General features: G+C 53.1%; 3 protein-coding genes across 3 annotated transcripts; all 3 read right to left on the bottom strand.

The window, feature by feature from the left end:
- Positions 1 to 1,440: 1,440 nt before the first annotated feature.
- CD79A (CD79a molecule, immunoglobulin-associated alpha) lies at positions 1,441 to 4,912 on the bottom strand. The gene is made up of 5 exons (XM_008567224.1): positions 4,765 to 4,912; positions 2,863 to 3,159; positions 2,513 to 2,631; positions 1,759 to 1,827; positions 1,441 to 1,623 (listed from the first exon to the last, which is right to left on the bottom strand). Exons 1-5 carry the CDS (start codon positions 4,841 to 4,843, stop codon positions 1,510 to 1,512), a joined length of 678 nt encoding a protein of 225 aa, XP_008565446.1. The 5' UTR covers positions 4,844 to 4,912; the 3' UTR covers positions 1,441 to 1,509.
- Positions 4,913 to 8,384: 3,472 nt separating this feature from the next.
- LOC103586110 (40S ribosomal protein S19-like) lies at positions 8,385 to 10,344 on the bottom strand (the record flags this gene model as incomplete). The annotated part of the gene is made up of 3 exons (XM_008567254.1): positions 8,385 to 8,454; positions 9,429 to 9,483; positions 10,028 to 10,344. Coding segments are annotated over 3 exons (399 nt in total), but the record flags the coding sequence as incomplete, so codon positions are not given.
- A 1,812-nt stretch (positions 10,345 to 12,156) lies between these two features.
- Positions 12,157 to 19,582, bottom strand: LOC103586088 (40S ribosomal protein S19). The gene is made up of 6 exons (XM_008567223.1): positions 19,485 to 19,582; positions 18,910 to 18,980; positions 18,547 to 18,647; positions 13,800 to 13,983; positions 13,201 to 13,255; positions 12,157 to 12,226 (listed from the first exon to the last, which is right to left on the bottom strand). Exons 2-6 carry the CDS (start codon positions 18,978 to 18,980, stop codon positions 12,200 to 12,202), a joined length of 438 nt encoding a protein of 145 aa, XP_008565445.1. The 5' UTR covers positions 19,485 to 19,582; the 3' UTR covers positions 12,157 to 12,199.
- Positions 19,583 to 20,077: the final 495 nt, after the last annotated feature.

Below are 20,077 nucleotides of genomic sequence, written 5' to 3'. Positions count from 1 at the left end.
CCATGCCCCCGCAGTCGCCGGCTCCGCCCCGCCCCCGCCCGCCCCCTCCCCGGCTTTGTCCGCCTGTCCGTCCGCCGGGCGCGGGCTCCACGGTTCTCACGTCTCGCTGCCTGGTGTCGGCCATCCCCTCAGTGGCGGGGCTGGTGGGCGAGTCCCGCGCCTCGGCCGCCTCAGCCTGGACGACAGCCTCCCTGCTTTCCATCTCTGGTTCTCTTGGTCTTCTCTTTCTTCCCCTCTTTGGCTGTGTTTCTATCTGTGTCCCTCTCTCTGCCTCTGTGTCTGTCTCTCCCTCTTTCTCTGTTAGGCCTTCTGTCCCTGGCTCTGCATCTACCTGTTGTTCCTCCTTCGCTCTGTCACTTTCTCCCTTAGAACCCTTGTCCTCCCTCCCTGGGTCTCTCTATCTTTCTGCATCTCCATCTCTGTCTCTGTCATTTCCCCAACTGTTGCTTTCCCTCGGAGTCTTGGGGTCAGCCTCTCCAGTCCATTTTGCAGCGGACCCTTCGTAACTTCACTGTCTCTTCCTTGCCGCCTCTCTGTCCTACTCCTTTCCATGTTTCTGTCTTTATATCCTGTCTGTCTTGAATTGCTTGGGTCTGCTCATTGTTCCTCTTTCACTATCCCTGTCTCAGTCTCTCTCCTCTCCCTTTCTCGGTGTCTCTGTGCCACTCTGTCATTGCCCTGGGTCTCCCCACCACCCCCAAGTTAGGGCCACAGACTTTCTGATTTTCCCTTCCAGAAGTCTACCCACCAAAAAAAGGTGGCCACAGTCAGAATTTGGTACTATTCCCACAAGATAGTCCCCTGTGTTTCCAGGGCTTAAATACATACATAATTTGGTAGCCGAGCCCCTTCCCCATTGTCCCCCCCTTGCTTAGGGACATGGCCTGGGGTGAGGCTCTGGAGTGGGGCCAAACCAGTCCTTTAATTGGGGTGGAGATCTCCCCAAGAGACTTCCTATTTCTCTCAGGAGGGCAGCCAAGACTAGCTACTTCGTTTCACTGTGGGGAGTGGGCAGGGGATGGCCTGGGCCCAGAATCCTGAGTCTGAGAGAGAAGGGGGCTGGGGCACAGACTCCTGGGTCCCAAGGAAGGGAGGTGGGGCTGTCCCCATTAGATCCATGACTCCTGCCAAGGTCTGCAGTTGGGAAGGATTTATTATCACTAAGTGGCCATGACAGATCAAGGAGGAGGGGGTGACAATAACGAGGCTGCTACAATCAGCTCCCCTAGAGGTAGCGATTAAGGGCTCATTACCCGCTGGGGAGGGAGCCTGGGAAAGGCAGCGGGGTGGGGGTGGGGGNGGGGTGGGGGGGATGGGGTTTGCGTGTGTGTAGGGGATGGGGCAGTGTAGAGGGAAGAAGAGAGGGACACACCAAGGGGGAAGATGACTCAGGAAGCTCCAGGAAAGACTAGAGAGAGTATGTTGGGGGTGGGAGGTGGGGGTAGTGAGGAGAGACACTGGAGTTGGGTACACAGCAGGCAGGGGCAGCCTGGTGGGAGATAGGGGGTGTCAGGGCTTCTCCAGCTGGACATCTCCGATGTGGAGGCTGCCCACGTCCTGGTAGGTGCCCTGGAGGCCCCGGGAGATGTCCTCATACATGGAGCAGTCGTCAAGATTCAGGCCCTGGGATAGAATCGTGGCAGGGGGTATCAGTACCTTGGGGTCCCTGCCCCCAGCCAGCCCCAGGGAGGAACCTCATGCAGATCCCCCAGCACACTGGCATCCTACCACGTCCCGACCCTGCACTCCTCCACTCACCTCATAAAGATTTTCATCTTCATAGTCATCCTGGGCACCCATGCTGAACTTCTCATTCTGCCATCGTTTCTGAGGGTGGGGTGGGGTGGGAGCCTCAGTGAGCAGTGGGGAGGCAAGTATCTTTTCAGACCCACCTGGATGCCAGGAGGTGCTTTTCCAGAAAGGGTAAGGGATGTGCCCAAGGTCACGTATCGGGTTTGTGGCAGGTATCTTTGGGTCCAAAGCTAGTGTGCTTTTGGCTGTCTCCACTGCCCCGTGATTCTCCATGAATAACAACAATAATAGTAAATAGTAGCAGTTGCCCTGTGGCCTAAGGAGAGGCTAGTACTGGTCAGAGACCCTGGGAGAATACCTACTCCCCATTTTCCCTGGTCTTGGTTATATCTGAGGGTAGTGCCCTTCTGGGTAGGGACAGGAGGAGACTGAGACAACCTGAATAGGTGGGTGGGTGGGTGGGGTGAAAACATCCCTAGAGAGAGAGCAGTGAGGACAGCTCTGGGGAAAAGAATGAGAAACATGGTGAGGGGATTGGACAGTAAGGACAATCCTGAAGGGGCTGGACACCCCTCTGGGTCAGCACCATTTAAAATCCTATTATTAATTCATTTAGTCCCTAAAGGCCCTATGAGGTCAATGTCCTCATTCTCCCAACTTTCGGATGGGGAACCTCAGGCTCAAGAGGGCTGTCTGGCCATTGGGAGTCACACAGCCCAGGCCATGGGCCAGCTGACTTGGGGAGCTCCAGGGGGCTCACCCTGAACAGCAGCAGCGTCCCAGGCACCACCGCACAGAACAGCAGGATGATCCCCTCAGCTGTGATGATGCGATTCTTGGTGCCCTCTCCCATATCCAGGAAAGGTCTGGGGGGCAGCTCTGTGTGGAGGGGTTGCTGCTCAGAGCCCTGGCCCTCCTGCCCTCCCTAGCTTCCTGGCCCCAGCCCCACCCCCAGCAAGGCCCAAGACCCTCTGAAGCCCTCACTCAGCAGATGAGAACAACAGTTAAGCCGGTTCCAAGCCCATGATGAAGGTACTGGCTATATTCAGCCTTCACAGATGAGGAAACTGAGCGTCTCCAGCTGGGGAATGGGATCTTGGGGCCACTCACCGCGCACACGGAGGTAGGTGCCACAGGAGCGCTGGTGTGCTTTGTTTCCTTCATTGACGTGGCACACATATATGGCCCCGTGGCTCTTGTTCACATTCCTGATGATCAGCTCACCATCTGGACCATAGCCTTTGCCCACAAACTCAGCGGGCCAAGTGTAGTTGCCATGGGGGACACGCCACCATGTGACATTGGGGCTGCTGCCGTTGTTCAGGCAACGGAGGCGGGCCTCGTCTCCCACGCCTACCGTCACTGAGGGTGGGCCCCTGTCCACCCACAGGGCCTGGCACCTGGGGCCTGTAGAGAGGCGTGGGTCAGGCACTAGGGATGGTGACACAGGCCCCCAGCCCTGGTCCCTGCAACTCCATTGCTATGGGTGTGGATGGGAGGAGAGTGAGGATACTCCTGGTGGGGAAGGGAGAGGGAGACATCCCTGGTAGGGGCCATACACCTGGGGGTCGGGGGTGTGGATGAGGAGAGTGAAGATGCCCCTGGGAAAGGACAGGGAGACACCCCTGGGAGGAGAGAGAGGACACACCTGATTGCAGGGGGAGGAGTGAGGACGTCCTGGCAGAGAAGAGTGACACCCTGGGATGGTGAGACACCCCTGGGTGGCCTACTTGCCTCTCCAGCGCCATCTCTTGGCACGCTCCTGCATACGTAGCGAACTCTCTGGACTTTGGATATTTGGTTCCCTGGCACTGGAAGTGCCCCTGCCCAGACAGCCCCTTCCAGAATCAGTTTAAACATCATCTCCTCCTGAAGGCCTTCCAGGCCCACTTTCCCACCCCCAGCCTCAGCCAAGCCCTGCACCTGACATTTGACCTTGTGTAATCCTCGCAAAACCCTTGGAAATAGGTTCTCTTATTATCTGCATTTTACAGGTGGGATGACTGAGGCCCAGAGAGGACAAATGGGTTGCCCAGAATTACTAAGGCAGTCAGGGGTTCAAACTCCCAGCTCCCTGGGCCTCTCCCTGGCTGGGACTGAGGAGCTAATCTTTGGGCCTGCCTTGGCCTGTGGCCTTATTCTCTGTAACTTGGGTCAACTAGGGGTCAGGGGTGAGTTCAGTCCTTGGACTGGGTGGGGGGGTTGAGGGAGCAGGCTCAGCGGGGTGGAGGTACGGGTGTCTCAGAGGGAGACGGGGAGGCCCAGGCTGGCTGCTGTGTCCACTCCAGACTCCTTTGGGAAGCCCCAGTTCTCAGCCTCCCCAGGGCAGTCCACGTGGCCAGCTCCTTGTCTTGTGGAGGTAAGAGGAGGAGGGAGGTAAGGAAGACAGAAGGAGGAAGAGGTGAGGAAAGAGACCAAGCCTCTCACAATCACAGGCTTGTGACTCAGAGAGACATGAGCTCCAATGCTTGCTCTTAGTGTCAACTTGGGTGAGCAACCTTCCTCTCTGAACTCCTTGGTCAATGTGGTCACAGCCCCTGCCAGCTGGCCTTGGGTGAGGCAGGGAAGGAGGGAGGGATTGATGAGGCACCCCCTCCTCCAGCACTGAGAAGGGGCTTACTGTATGGGGGGTGACTGAGATTTAAGGCAGAGAAGGAGAATGCTTTTTGTCTCCTGACATATGACCCCCAAGTCCCCTTCCTGCGCCCAGCCCTGGTGCTGTCAAGAGCGACCTTAGTTCCTTATTTTGACCTGTGGGGATGAGGAGGTGGGGGAGGCATCTCTCTCGCCCCTGCCTCCCTTCAAGGGGCTGTGGATGCCCCTTCAACTTCACGAAGCCCCCTCCAGCCCACCTAGGCCTGGCGTGGGATGGTCAAACCGACAGATTCAATTTCTACACGGTCCTTTCGCAGCTCCCCATCCTTCTGACTCCTCTTCCCCCTCCCTGAGTGCCCTTCCCTCTGCCTGTGCACTCTCTCCAGCCTCCCCAGTACCCGCCCTTTGGCCACATACCCAGGCAGGCTACGGACAGCAAGAGGAGGAGGAAGTTGGTGGCAGGCGGAGGTTGGAAGACTTGTCGGCTGCCAGGCATCTTCTCCCAGTGGGTTGGTTGTTGTGGGTTGCAGCAGTCCTGGGTACCAGATTCCACACCAACCCCACCCCACTTCCTGCTCAGCCCTGCCGGAGATGGGGTCCGCTGGCCCTCCCTACTGAGACCTTAAGTGTTGGGCCTGGGGGCAGTCCCTAACTGGTTCCTACAGGGTATGCTTCCGGTCATGAGTGGAGAGGAACTGCTTCTTGCACCTGTGGTGGCCACAATTCCCCTGAGAGGTGGCTGCTTGGGTGGGGGAAGAAGCCAGTTTAAGGCCCAGCTTGTCACTGGTGAGTCTCGGGAAGGAAGCTGAGGGAGCCTGAGTTCTGGGTGCCTGCTGCAGGCAGGTCATGGTGGTTCTGAGCTTGGCCTCTGCCCCTCCCTGGCCTTGGGAACACCTTGTCAGCTCTCTGAGTCTTCATTTCCTCACTGTTTCCTCGCTTCTTGGGGTTGGAAACAGGGATTTAAAGGGGTTGTGAATGCACAGCACAAGGCCTGACGCATAATAGGTGCTCAGGAAATGTTAGTCACTACCAATGCTCACCAGAAATAAATAAGGCAGGCCAGCCCGCTGCTGACTACCTGTGTGACTAGGTGGTCACTCCTCTCCTCCAAGCCTTGGCATTTTAATCCATGAGATAAGGATCAGAATATCTGCCTGCATTGTGATGTGAGATGGTGTTTTTGGCACCCAAGGTGTTAGAACCATGGTCAACTCTATTGGAGTTCTTTTATGTTGGCCTCCCCACAACTGGGCAAGGCAGGCCATCCCTCATTTTACAGAGGACGAAATCAAGTCCCAGACAGGGGAGGCTGTCACTTGCCTAGTGTCATATGGTCTGGGAGTGTTGGAGCAGGGATTTTAAGTCACCTTTGTGTGACTCCCAGCTTCCTTTGAGCATGTCATTTTAGTCCAGGTAGAAGGAAAGTGAGGTCTGAGTGGGGAGGGTGGATTTGTTGAGATGTTTGTGAGCAGTTAGGTGACCCTCACCCACACACAAGGAGACGTGTATGAAAAAAAAATTCATTGCAGGGAGATTTTTGGTAGCAAAACATTGAGAAACAAACAAAAAGTCCATTTACAGAAGAATGGATGCATAAATTGTGGCAGTTAGCCGACAGAATGCTATAGAGTAGGGGAAAAGTGTCAATATGACTGCATCTCAGGAACAACACAAAAATGAGAAAAAACATATTGTAGCATGATACAGTTGACTTGTTTTCAAAAGGTGCAAAACAGCACTGTGCTGCTTAGGAACACGTCTGTAGTAGAAGTGTTCATGGGTTTTTGTTACACTATTATGAATACTGTTTTGCATGCCTGAAGTATTTTGTAATTTAAAAAAGTGTAACCTGCCAGCTGCCAAAAAGAAAAAAAAAAAAAGTAACTGCCACTCACACAGAAGAGCACTTGGTCTCAGGAATCCAAGATTCCTCCATTTGTATCTCAGCTGTGCCAACTAACTGGTCGTCTGAGCCTGTTTCTTCTCCTGTAACATGGGTACAATCCCCCTACTTCGTGAGGCAGTGAGAATATTACTGAGCGCACTTCCTAGGACACAGTTGGTTCCCCTTCTCTGGCTCTAGGGCCCTCCCACCTTCCCTCCAGGGACCCGTGTTCTGTTGGGTCCCTCGCTGGATAACAGGTCATTAGCCCCTCTGTGCTTCAGTTCCTCCTTATGACCCTTTTCCAGGAGGAAGCCTGTGTCCACACCTGGAAGCTCTAGGAATTAGCCTTCCTTCAGCATCCTTCTGCAGCTGAGCCAGTTTCCAGGCCCTCGACTGCCCCCCAGCGGCTGGAGAGGCGCCGTTGCCGGATTGCAAAGGGCCTGTCAGGGCACTTCCACCTCCCACTTACCCGGCACCCCCATGTGCCTGGTGATCCTCGAACCAGATGCTTGGCATTGAGTTCTCGTAACAACTCTGGGAAATGTTTTCACCCTCAACGGATGAAAGAGGAGACTGGGGCCCAGAACAGGGAGTGACTAGCCCACAGCCATGCTGAGGAGTGTAACCCTTTGGGCCTGCTTTCTCACTTCCCTCACTTCGTAGCGACAGAGCATGGTAGCTGTACCTGCTAGAGCCTGGTTGCTTGGGATCAAATGATGGCCCTGTCACCACCCGGTAAATTACCCAACCTGTGACTTATCTTCCCTGTCTCCAAAATGCAGGTGTTTTGGCACCTACTTCACAGCATTGCTGAGTGTATAAAACAATGCATTTATGAAGCACCTGGTACGGTGCCTGGCACGTAGTAGGTTTACTAAGTTGAATCTTTCAGCAGTGACAACCTCCAAGGCAGGAGGGATGGCAGCTTCATTCCCCACTGGGTGTAGGACCTGTTAGCCTTGATACTTTAAATTTTTATTTATTTTTAAAAAGATGATCGGTAAGGGGATCTTAACCCTTGACTTGATGGTGTCTGCACCACACTCTCCCAAGTGAGCCATGGGCCAGCCCATACTTTAAATTTTAAACATCTCGTCTTAAATATGGGTAATGCCAACTGGTTGTCTCCCAGCAAAGCTCTACATAGTATCTTGCGAAATCCCTCAGGAGTAAGGAGCGTTAGAGGTGGGGATGTAAGGTACATGGGGTTGCACAGAATTAGGGGCAAAGATAGAACCTGAACCCAAGTCATTTGGTTTTCAAAGCCCAGGCTTTGCACTGCAAGGAAATGGGTCAGACCTGAGGAATAACTTGAGTTGGGGGAAACCTTGGGGGACCTTGGCCAAGCCAGTCTGGGCTCAGCATCTTAGGCCTTCCCCAACTGGGAGTAGGGCAATTTGAGGCCTTTCCCTAGGTAGTCCCTCTGGGTGCCCACTGAGTGCTGTTTGTAATTCCTGCCCTGGTCAAGGGCTGAACCATGGGCAAAGGCCCCACCCCACTCATGGAAAGCCGTGCAGGACTGTGGAGCACATGCTGTCAGGCCCTACCCTCGGAGCCTAAGTGCAGCTCCACTCCAACCTGGGCAGCTAGCATTCCCTTCCTCCCTGGCTCTGGGTCCACCCGTCTGGGCACAAGGTCAGTCCTCAAGTGAAGGCTCAGGCAGGGCCACCCTGCCCATGCAAGCCTATGAAATAAGCCAGCATGAAGTGCAGCATAGGTCACCTTTGGCTAGAAGGAAGTAAGGGATGCCCATGAGGGGACACCTGGAGTGAGTTCTGTCCGTCCCTCTCCACCTCCATCCAGGGTGGAAGCATGAACCCCTGGCCCTCCTGCCTTATTCTAGCAGAGGCCAACTCAGCAGACCAGGCCCTACCTGGGGCCACTGCTTAAAGAGCCACTCCCTTTGTTTCTCACTTTCTGAGAATTGCAGGCAGGATGTTGGGGAGGCACAAGGGTCCCTGGGTCCTGCCTGCCCCCATCCCCCAGCTGGGATGTCTTGTCCACTCAGAGAGGAGCTGTTTGAACTGGGAAGGCTTTGCCAGCTGCTGGGTACCACAGCCATCCAGGGACCCTAAGCCCCTCTTACACGAGGGAAGGGAAGTGCTCCTTTCGTCATGCCCCAAGAAGAGCAGGAGAGCAAGAGACCCAGACCGGGATTACGAATGAGGCAATTTATTAACCCAGCATCATTTGTTCTAATGCTTCTTGTTGGCAGCTGCCACCTGTCAAAAGAAAAGATGGAGGAGGAAGATCAGTTGTGGGGTCTCTGTGGGGGCACTTTGTGTAATGGTTACCTACTACCTACCAGACACCAGGCATCCCGATTTGTGGTTTCCAATACATTCATCTCATCTAATCCTCATCTGTGGATTATTTCCCCATTTTACAGACATGTTAAAGACTCAAGATAAGGGAGTGGTGGAGTGGGAGTCCAACTTCTGCCCACTGCTTTGTGTGAAGGGAAGGCCAACCATCAGCACTGACATTTGTTAGGCCCTGCTCTGCTCTGAAAGAGCCCACCCTCGCTTTCTAGGCCACCCTCGACTCCCAGAGGGCTGACACCTTCTTTTGTGACATTTGACTAAGTGACTTAATACTCCAAGGCTCCTAGGAGGCCTGAGTCGATACAGAAAATTAGCAAGCAGCCCATGCCAGGCCCTGAGGGCTCCTGCTGTGCTGTAGCTCCTTGAATCCTCACCACCACCCACTACCCTTGAGGTGGGCAAGAACAGATCGCTCTACAGAGAGGGAGCCTGCGGCTCCAGAGTTGAGGTGACTCTGCCCAAGTGTCAGTCAGCCAGAGTTCTGGGGCCTAAACCAGCCCCACCCATCTCCACTTCTCCCAGGATGCCATCTGATGCCCAGCAAGCATAAAAAATAAGGCGGAAATACTGCAGCCAGAATCTGTTAAGTAGGGTGACCTGGGAAAAGGGAATCATGTGTTGGTGCAGTTATGTGCCCTGTAGAAGCCCAGGGCCACCCTGGGCTTGGGCTCCCTTCACCCCAGTCAGCACCCAAATTTCTACATAGCTCCAGGAGGAAAGTCAGTCAGAAATTTTTCTGGCAGCCCTCCTCTGACCCCTACCACGTTGGGCTGTGCCCCCCAGGGGAGGACATGAGTCATATCTGACAGAGAATGGACTCTGGAAATGTCCAGGCACTAAAAGATCCAGCCCTGGCCAGCACGCAGGCCTACCTGTCCGGCGATTCTGTCTAGATCTCGCTGTCCCTGAGGTGTCAGTTTGCGGCCCCTGTAGAAGGGAAGGGTCATACAGTCCCTGGTGAGCAAAGGTTCTCAGCCCCCTCCCTTCCGGTCATGAGCTAAACTTCCCAAGAAGGCACATGGCTGTGGGACCACATGACACCAGCCAATTCCCCAGTTGGCTGTATTTTAACGAGCTGGGGGCAGGAGTAGGAGTCCCCGTGGGAGCTGATGGGGTGTCTTTTGTGCCAGCATTAGATCTAAAGGCCCAAAAAATCAATTGGGAAAAGTTAACGAGCAGGCTAATGAAAGTGGACAGTCACTAAATTATTTTCCTGGAGCCTGGAGTAGTCAGCTAGAGAGGTCGGGGTGAGGCCCCTTGCTGTTCATTTTTCTGCAGAATTCCCTGTCTGCCTCTGAGAGGAGAGGCCTGAGGGGCAGGGGTTGAGGCAGACCATGCAGGATAGGCCCAGCACCTGCACCTCTCTTTGTAGGGGAGAGTGGTGATAGCACTTCATTATACGTGACCTGTGGGTGCTGCTGGTCTGGCACCAAGGATCCTTCATCAATCCAGCCTCCCCTTTCCTGCTTACCCATCTTGGTCCTTTTCCACCATTTTCAGCCCCTCCAGGGCTTGGAGGACCCGGCGTGCCACACTCTTGGAGCCTCGGCTGAAGTGGCTGGGCATGACGCCATTTCTCTGACGTCCCCCATAGATCTTGGTCATGGAGCCAACCCCAGCGCCGCCCCGGAGGTACAGGTGCCGCGCTGTGGAAGCTGGGGGTGAGGTGAGAGACTTGAGGAACCTTCTCAGGAAGAGAAGTCTCCTTTCCACAACTGAGGCAGGAGCCTTGTTCAAGATTGCGCATACACAATTCTGTGTGTTTGTATGAGAACAGTTAATACCATTTTATTAGGAGGGAAAGTGAAAACAGACACCAAGATCTCATATCTGACAACCCTCTCTCCTTACCCCTCCACCCCCCGATGGTCGAGTGACCCTGTGCTCTGGGCAGGCCACCCCCTTCTCCAGGGCCAACTTCCTTAGTTGTTATTGCCCTAGCAGTGAGGTTAGGAGGTTAAACCAGAGAGACACTGTGAGCGTGGAGCCTAACAAATGTTTAATAAACTGTGACCATCTCCACATGCCCAAGAGAGGCAGGAGACTGAAGGGACCAACTGTTAGAGAGTACAGCTTTCTGGGCCACCTCAGCTCTGGAGAGCTTGGGGTAACAATGGAGGCAGTGCAGACACTACAATGGAGGCAGTGCAGACACTCTATGCAGTGGATGTCCCCTTGGAATGTGCATTGCCCCTTCCATGGACAAGTCTAGCTCTTGTCCCTACACTAGCTTGGGCAAAGTCCCTGGTCCACCCTGGCCAGCCTCCTTGCTTGTAAGGCAAGCTCCAGTAGAACCCAGTTGAGATACCAACTGCCTCCTTGGAATGTGCATTGCCCCTTCCATGGACAAGTCTAGCTCTTGTCCCTACACTAGCTTGGGTAAAGTCCCTGGTCCACCCTGGCCAGCCTCCTTGCTTGTAAGGCAAGCTCCAGTAGAACCCAGTTGAGATACCAACTGCCTTAGAAACACTTGAACACTTCTACTGAACCTGAACGCACATTTGCCAAGCTCTGCGCCACATGNAAAGATGATCGGTAAGGGGATCTTAACCCTTGACTTGATGGTGTCTGCACCACACTCTCCCAAGTGAGCCATGGGCCAGCCCATACTTTAAATTTTAAACATCTCGTCTTAAATATGGGTAATGCCAACTGGTTGTCTCCCAGCAAAGCTCTACATAGTATCTGAACCCAAGTCATTTGGTTTTCAAAGCCCAGGCTTTGCACTGCAAGGAAATGGGTCAGACCTGAGGAATAACTTGAGTTGGGGGAAACCTTGGGGGACCTTGGCCAAGCCAGTCTGGGCTCAGCATCTTAGGCCTTCCCCAACTGGGAGTAGGGCAATTTGAGGCCTTTCCCTAGGTAGTCCCTCTGGGTGCCCACTGAGTGCTGTTTGTAATTCCTGCCCTGGTCAAGGGCTGAACCATGGGCAAAGGCCCCACCCCACTCATGGAAAGCCGTGCAGGACTGTGGAGCACATGCTGTCAGGCCCTACCCTCGGAGCCTAAGTGCAGCTCCACTCCAACCTGGGCAGCTAGCATTCCCTTCCTCCCTGGCTCTGGGTCCACCCGCCTGGGCACAAGGTCAGTCCTCAAGTGAAGGCTCAGGCAGGGCCACCCTGCCCATGCAAGCCTATGAAATAAGCCAGCATGAAGTGCAGCATAGGTCACCTTTGGCTAGAAGGAAGTAAGGGATGCCCATGAGGGGACACCTGGAGTGAGTTCTGTCCGTCCCTCTCCACCTCCATCCAGGGTGGAAGCATGAACCCCTGGCCCTCCTGCCTTATTCTAGCAGAGGCCAACTCAGCAGACCAGGCCCTACCTGGGGCCACTGCTTAAAGAGCCACTCCCTTTGTTTCTCACTTTCTGAGAATTGCAGGCAGGATGTTGGGGAGGCACAAGGGTCCCTGGGTCCTGCCTGCCCCCATCCCCCAGCTGGGATGTCTTGTCCACTCAGAGAGGAGCTGTTTGAACTGGGAAGGCTTTGCCAGCTGCTGGGTACCACAGCCATCCAGGGACCCTAAGCCCCTCTTACACGAGGGAAGGGAAGTGCTCCTTTCGTCATGCCCCAAGAAGAGCAGGAGAGCAAGAGACCCAGACCGGGATTACGAATGAGGCAATTTATTAACCCAGCATCATTTGTTCTAATGCTTCTTGTTGGCAGCTGCCACCTGTCAAAAGAAAAGATGGAGGAGGAAGATCAGTTGTGGGGTCTCTGTGGGGGCACTTTGTGTAATGGTTACCTACTACCTACCAGACACCAGGCATCCCGATTTGTGGTTTCCAATACATTCATCTCATCTAATCCTCATCTGTGGATTATTTCCCCATTTTACAGACATGTTAAAGACTCAAGATAAGGGAGTGGTGGAGTGGGAGTCCAACTTCTGCCCACTGCTTTGTGTGAAGGGAAGGCCAACCATCAGCACTGACATTTGTTAGGCCCTGCTCTGCTCTGAAAGAGCCCACCCTCGCTTTCTAGGCCACCCTCGACTCCCAGAGGGCTGACACCTTCTTTTGTGACATTTGACTAAGTGACTTAATACTCCAAGGCTCCTAGGAGGCCTGAGTCGATACAGAAAATTAGCAAGCAGCCCATGCCAGGCCCTGAGGGCTCCTGCTGTGCTGTAGCTCCTTGAATCCTCACCACCACCCACTACCCTTGAGGTGGGCAAGAACAGATCGCTCTACAGAGAGGGAGCCTGCGGCTCCAGAGTTGAGGTGACTCTGCCCAAGTGTCAGTCAGCCAGAGTTCTGGGGCCTAAACCAGCCCCACCCATCTCCACTTCTCCCAGGATGCCATCTGATGCCCAGCAAGCATAAAAAATAAGGCGGAAATACTGCAGCCAGAATCTGTTAAGTAGGGTGACCTGGGAAAAGGGAATCATGTGTTGGTGCAGTTATGTGCCCTGTAGAAGCCCAGGGCCACCCTGGGCTTGGGCTCCCTTCACCCCAGTCAGCACCCAAATTTCTACATAGCTCCAGGAGGAAAGTCAGTCAGAAATTTTTCTGGCAGCCCTCCTCTGACCCCTACCACGTTGGGCTGTGCCCCCCAGGGGAGGACATGAGTCATATCTGACAGAGAATGGACTCTGGAAATGTCCAGGCACTAAAAGATCCAGCCCTGGCCAGCACGCAGGCCTACCTGTCCGGCGATTCTGTCTAGATCTCGCTGTCCCTGAGGTGTCAGTTTGCGGCCCCTGTAGAAGGGAAGGGTCATACAGTCCCTGGTGAGCAAAGGTTCTCAGCCCCCTCCCTTCCGGTCATGAGCTAAACTTCCCAAGAAGGCACATGGCTGTGGGACCACATGACACCAGCCAATTCCCCAGTTGGCTGTATTTTAACGAGCTGGGGGCAGGAGTAGGAGTCCCCGTGGGAGCTGATGGGGTGTCTTTTGTGCCAGCATTAGATCTAAAGGCCCAAAAAATCAATTGGGAAAAGTTAACGAGCAGGCTAATGAAAGTGGACAGTCACTAAATTATTTTCCTGGAGCCTGGAGTAGTCAGCTAGAGAGGTCGGGGTGAGGCCCCTTGCTGTTCATTTTTCTGCAGAATTCCCTGTCTGCCTCTGAGAGGAGAGGCCTGAGGGGCAGGGGTTGAGGCAGACCATGCAGGATAGGCCCAGCACCTGCACCTCTCTTTGTAGGGGAGAGTGGTGATAGCACTTCATTATACGTGACCTGTGGGTGCTGCTGGTCTGGCACCAAGGATCCTTCATCAATCCAGCCTCCCCTTTCCTGCTTACCCATCTTGGTCCTTTTCCACCATTTTCAGCCCCTCCAGGGCTTGGAGGACCCGGCGTGCCACACTCTTGGAGCCTCGGCTGAAGTGGCTGGGCATGACGCCATTTCTCTGACGTCCCCCATAGATCTTGGTCATGGAGCCAACCCCAGCGCCGCCCCGGAGGTACAGGTGCCGCGCTGTGGAAGCTGGGGGTGAGGTGAGAGACTTGAGGAACCTTCTCAGGAAGAGAAGTCTCCTTTCCACAACTGAGGCAGGAGCCTTGTTCAAGATTGCGCATACACAATTCTGTGTGTTTGTATGAGAACAGTTAATACCATTTTATTAGGAGGGAAAGTGAAAACAGACACCAAGATCTCATATCTGACAACCCTCTCTCCTTACCCCTCCACCCCCCGATGGTCGAGTGACCCTGTGCTCTGGGCAGGCCACCCCCTTCTCCAGGGCCAACTTCCTTAGTTGTTATTGCCCTAGCAGTGAGGTTAGGAGGTTAAACCAGAGAGACACTGTGAGCGTGGAGCCTAACAAATGTTTAATAAACTGTGACCATCTCCACATGCCCAAGAGAGGCAGGAGACTGAAGGGACCAACTGTTAGAGAGTACAGCTTTCTGGGCCACCTCAGCTCTGGAGAGCTTGGGGTAACAATGGAGGCAGTGCAGACACTACAATGGAGGCAGTGCAGACACTCTATGCAGTGGATGTCCCCTTGGAATGTGCATTGCCCCTTCCATGGACAAGTCTAGCTCTTGTCCCTACACTAGCTTGGGCAAAGTCCCTGGTCCACCCTGGCCAGCCTCCTTGCTTGTAAGGCAAGCTCCAGTAGAACCCAGTTGAGATACCAACTGCCTCAGAAACACTTGAACACTTCTACTGAACCTGAACGCACATTTGCCAAGCTCTGCGCCACATGCTTTCTGTATCTTCTCTCCTGATGCAGTAAAATGGCCTCAGGGAAACCACTCAATCTCACCTGAGGACCAGGAGTTAACATTCCTTCAGATTAAGGTTATTGTGAAGATTCAATAGGTATGTGTCAAGTGCTATTCACCTTTACAAAAAAGGAAACCGAGGCTCCAGAGTGAACTGAGGCTTCACAGAGGTTTGAAGGAATTGGGGCCTAGAATGCCTGTAACTTGGGTTACCCCCTGCCCAGAGATCATAGATCATATTGATACAACCATGCTTTGCTAGTGCCCAAGAACACAGCTCTGCCATGGTCTCACCACTCTTGGCCTCTGTTCATTTTAAAACCATTCTCCTTAGCTCTTTTCATTCTTGCCCCCGCCAGTACCAAGACACTCACTTGATATAAGCTACCCCCCACTCCACGATCTTTCTGTCAGGAGAGTGACATCATTAGAAAACTCCACCCTTTCAACCCAGTTCAAATGCCCTCCCTCCTGGGTCTATACCTGGCTGTGCCGTGGCTCTGGGTGGAAACCTGCTCTCCTTGAGTTATAAGCAGGGTTAGGGAACGCAGGATAGCAGCAGGACAGGGTAAGATGTGCACCCCTAAGCACAAGGCCAAAAGAGGCTTGAGAAATTCAACCTCAGTCTCACCAAGCCAGGACCCAAAGTACTCAGAGCTCAGACCATTTTCTGAGCTGTTACGCAGGTGGGGATTTGAATCCCGCCACCACTACTCATCAGTGACACCGAGTCTACCCATCCTTCACGCAGTTTGTGTGGTGGCACTAAAGGAAATAATGCCTATTAATTTCTTCAATAGCTGCTTAAAATTTTTCTTAATGTTGTATAAAAACGACCTGGTACAAAGGGAAGCATTCTTTGTCAGATATTACAAGGTCTTTCCCTGCTACCCTAGTTCATGCTAATTACTTTTCTGACCCACTAAAAGGGACAAGGATATTAACTTCACAAATTGGAAACCGTAAGAGTCAAAATATTTAGTTCCATAAAATACTGACCTCTTTTCCACCCCTTTCCTTGCACCCTCTAGAGACCCAGGCTCCACTTTTGAAGTGGAGCTGTAGCTGCACAAAGCCAGACCATCCTAGTTAGTATTTACGAGGGACAGCAGTGAGTCAGGTCCTGTCACATGGCTTCTCCTGTTTTGGGGATGGCAACCCACTCTTCTTAGGAAACCTTGGCCAGGAGTCACCCCCCAACACAGAACTCTTGAAAAACTACTTCCATGACCTTGATTCACCCCTTAACTCACTCTTCTGATACCTCCCAGGCCCCATTCCTTCCACTAACACAGCCCAAGTGGGTGCCTGACACTGTGCAGGAGTCAAGAGATGGATCAGCCTCCATTCTACAAGAAATAAAATGCCTTCAGATGCCCCAGTTCTGCGGCTGCTCCCAGCCAGATGCCCACCAGTACACTGCACTGGATCCTCATCTCCCTCCTAAGCAGGCCCTCCTGAGAATTAAGAGGTCAAGAGGCTCGTCTAGGGCTACATCACACCACGTCCTCACAAAGATGCACGGCAATCCTCCCTAAGGCAACACTGAGCCTCCCCTCAGAGCAGGTCTCCACTCTCCTAAAGTGGGTTTTTTCTATTCCTAACCCTATACCGTTTCCATACCACCTTCTGCCCCATCTTCTGCAATGGACCTCTTTATTCCCCCCACTCCAAGATCAAGACCTGCCCACTGCCCGTCAGCCTCAAATTCCTGAGTGGGCAAAACAGGCCAGCCCCCATTACCCAGAAAAAGAAAGCAAATCTAGTATGGAACCTAGTTGTAGATAAAGCCAGTCTGCCAACCCCTCTTTCTATTCCTAACCCTATACCGTTTCCATACCACCTTCTGCCCCATCTTCTGCAATGGACCCCTTTATTCCCGCCACTCCAAGATCAAGACCTGCCCACTGCCCGTCAGCCTCAAATCCCTGAGTGGGCAAAACAGGCCAGCCCCCATTACCCAGAAAAAGAAAGCAAATCTAGTATGGAACCTAGTTGTGGATAAAGCCAGTCTGCCAACCCCTCCTAGAGTGACTTCAAACAGGTCAATTCACCTTTCTGTGCCTGTTTCCTCTTTGGTGAAACCGGTCACTCCTATGATTACAACTTGTCAAGTGTATAAGCTGACTGCCAAGTTGGGTGAGAGGCATGTTAAGACTCTAGAATAGGGGCCAGCAGACTTCTTCTGTAAAGCATCAGACAGTAAATATTCCAGGCTTTGTGATAACAACTCTGCCTCTGTTGTTGTAGTACACATGTAAACAAACAGATGTGGCAGTGCCCCAACAAAAACATATACAATAGGTGTCTGGTCTAGAACCCAACCATCCCAGGTCACCAGGGCAGCTGGGAAAATGAGGTCAAAAAGGTGCCTTTGGTAATCCCAAGTGAGGGAGACCAGCAGGGCAGGCAGAGGACGCAAATCCAGCATGATATGTGTGGGAAGGGAGGTGGTGAGCAGAAAAGGGGGGGGGGGCACAACCAACTGTAAAAATGACCAGCAGGCGCATCAGGTTTATTACCCAGAGTCTCTGACCTACTGACTCTTGAGGCACTGCCAAAAGACATTCGGGATCAAGCAGCCTTTCTTCTCCAGGTGGGGAGTGTGTGCCAAGGAAGTCAGCTTCCTTTCACCAGCCCCATTTTCTTTCTAAATATATAGTGAGCGGGGGTTGGATATGCCACTGACTTTACCCACCTCATAGGGTTGATCTTCTAGTCCTCAGAGGCTGTTGGTTATGTTAGTTCCCTGTGCCCAGTCCAGTGCCTGAAACTGAATGGGCACCATGGACATTTGATGCATGAGTGCACCAAAAATCTGCAAAATGCTTCATGTTATGAAGTGCTGGGAAACTTGTATAAAGGCCGACTCTTCTCAGAGTCATTCTGGAATGTCTGCCAATTTCCAAACTCTGCATTCCACCTACCTACTTCCTATGTGGAGACAAGCTTTGGCCAGGATGGAATCTCCATTTCACAAAGGTAGAAGTTTGAAGATCAGAGAGGACAAGTCCTTAGTGAAGGCAAGTGCAGAGGCTGCCACCTCGGCCCAACTCCCCACCACCAATTAGGCCTTCAAGGGAGTGACAGCTTACAAAAATCTTGAAATGTCAAGATAGGTGAGAACTAGAACTCTGCAGTTGTGGACTATATTTAAATTATTACTGGAAGATCAAGAAGATGGGAGGGGGGCTGCCATTAGGTCACAGGGTGACTGTAAGTCAGGAAGTTTTCTTTTGCGGGTTTGGAAATCATGTCAATATTTAGAGTAAGAAACAACTTGCTAGAGACAGAGGGAAGACCAGAGTGATGATTTGAACAACAAAAATAATACAGCTGACTTCTTGAATGATTAGTATGCAACAAACTTCTAAGCATGTTGACTGCATTAAACTAATTCAATCTTCATAATAATCCTACATTGGTATGATCATTAACCCCCTTTTAGGGATGAGGAAATAGAGGCACAGACAGTTTAAGTGACTTGCCTGCAGTCACACAGCTAGTTAAATGGATTAAAACTTGGGGAGCTTGACTCCATGGATACATAAACGATATTGCCTCTGTAAAATGAACCACCTCTAACACTCATTTAGTCCCTGGGTTTCCCTTAAAGCTCACAAACCTCTTAGAACTGAGAAACAACTTGGAATATGACGTTATTGAATGGCATGTCACACAAAGCATGGAGTGACATAGTCAAAACTTTCTTTTCTTGCTTGGGGGACAAGGGGAAAGCTCAGAGAGGGGACAGAGAATACGGTCTGTGCCAGGTGTAATCCAGCTGCCCACTCCCCAGCCAAAGGCCCAAGTTCCTCACCAGCTCGTGTGTAAAACCAGTTCTCATCGTAAGGAGCAAGCTCTTTATGCTTGGCAAGCTTGACTGTGTCCACCCATTCAGGGACTTTCAGCTTCCCGGACCTAGGACCAAGACAGCAAGAAAGGCACAATTCAGGAATCTCCACAAACTTTCAACCCTCAAACTCCCTCCCCTCAACATAACTGTAGCTTAACAGGAGCCTAACATGTCCCGGGATACTACGAAGAAGCTGAAACGCAAACACAATCCAGGCCTCATGCAGAAAGGTCGACTCCACATTGAGGTCCCAAACACTAGGGCCCAGAGACGTCAAGCAAAGGCGACAGCAGTCTCCATCCACTTTGAACCTGTTTCCACACTCACTTTTTGAGGAAGGCTGCCAGAGCTCTGACGAACTCCTGCTGGTTCACGTCTTTTACTGTAACTCCAGGCATCTGTGACAGAAAATCAAGCATATGAACACAAGGCCTGGTGGAGACAAGGGCCGGGGCCCAGCCCCGTTCCTTTTGCTTAAACGGATCCTAAACAGCAGCACTCCCATTACTTTCCAATGCCCTACTTCAACGCCGGGTCCCGAAAAGCCCCCAGCTCCTGTGGGCCCGACAGAGTTCACCGACACCCACGGTCTCTGTGGGTCACACGAACACAGCCTTGCCTGTTTGTGAGGATCCTACACGACCCCACCTCTCCGCCCCGAGATTCTGGGCGCCCCACGCACGGCCCTCTCCCCGCCCCCTCTGGCTGCCCACTGCGCCCGCTCTCAGTTCACGGAGCGCGCCCGCCGTGCATGTCCGGGCCTGCCGGTCGCACGTGGCCGCTACTCCAGGGGGCGGGGCGACCCCGCGCCGGGCACCTCGGGGCCCTCAAGCACGCGTTCCCAGGCTGAGGGACCCTGCCCTGACGCCCCACGCCCAGGCCGACCAGGAGCGCCCGCTTACCGTGCTGCCTCCGCGCTACCAGCCAGGGGAAAGGGAACGACGGGGTTTCCCGGGCGCACAAGTAGGCGTCGGGTCTCGCGATAGTTCCAAGCACTCGCGAGAGCGGGGCTAGAGTTTGGCGGCTCCGCCTCTCTCAGGGCAAATGTGGCTTCGTCTCGGCTTAGGTAGGCGGGTGTGTTGTGAGGAGTGGAGAGGCAAAGGGGAATTCCAGAGGCATGGGCGTGGAAGCCTGTGTTTTCTGCCTGTCTTTCCTACCCCTGTAGCGTTATAGAGAGAGGAAGAGAGACCTCCCGCCTTGAGCTGTGGGAACTTGGCTTCGTTTAAGTCGTTTGTGGTTGGAAGGAACAGTGGTGGAAGAGACTATGATGGCGGAAGTGCGGGGGAAGTTGGGTGGGCAGGCAAAAAAGAAACTGCTACAACCAGCGCCTTAGCGGGACGACACCTCTTCCGGGTGGAGGTGGCTTTTCCCTGGCCGGAAGTGGGAGTAGCAAAGGCAGAACTGTCACGAAGAACCTAGGGGAAAGGCGAAAAAGAAAAAGCAGCCACAAACTCCTCTAGTTTTAGAACATTTTCATTATCCCCCAAATAAACCC

Source organism: Galeopterus variegatus, unplaced genomic scaffold (genome assembly GCF_000696425.1).
Source record: "Galeopterus variegatus unplaced genomic scaffold, G_variegatus-3.0.2 Scaffold306, whole genome shotgun sequence".
In the NCBI taxonomy this organism is placed as follows: Eukaryota; Metazoa; Chordata; class Mammalia; order Dermoptera; family Cynocephalidae; genus Galeopterus; species Galeopterus variegatus.
Note: the sequence above shows the minus strand (reverse complement) of the source record. Positions and strands in the feature narration are given on the sequence as shown.

What these genes read in the sequence shown, in the direction of transcription:
- CD79A (XM_008567224.1), bottom strand. Translation starts at nt 4,843, where the DNA reads ATGCCTGGCAGCCGACAAGTCTTCCAACCTCCGCCTGCCACCAACTTC. An exon ending in GCTGTCCGTAGCCTGCCTGG is followed by an intron (nt 3,160 to 4,764) that starts GTATGTGGCCAA and finishes GCCTCTCTACAG; the next exon opens with GCCCCAGGTGCCAGGCCCTG. An exon ending in AAGATGAAAATCTTTATGAG is followed by an intron (nt 1,624 to 1,758) that starts GTGAGTGGAGGA and finishes ATTCTATCCCAG; the next exon opens with GGCCTGAATCTTGACGACTG.
- LOC103586088 (XM_008567223.1), bottom strand. Translation starts at nt 18,980, where the DNA reads ATGCCTGGAGTTACAGTAAAAGACGTGAACCAGCAGGAGTTCGTCAGA. An exon ending in CTGGTTTTACACACGAGCTG is followed by an intron (nt 13,984 to 18,546) that starts GTGAGGAACTTG and finishes CCTCACCCCCAG; the next exon opens with CTTCCACAGCGCGGCACCTG. An exon ending in GTGGAAAAGGACCAAGATGG is followed by an intron (nt 13,256 to 13,799) that starts GTAAGCAGGAAA and finishes TCCCTTCTACAG; the next exon opens with GGGCCGCAAACTGACACCTC.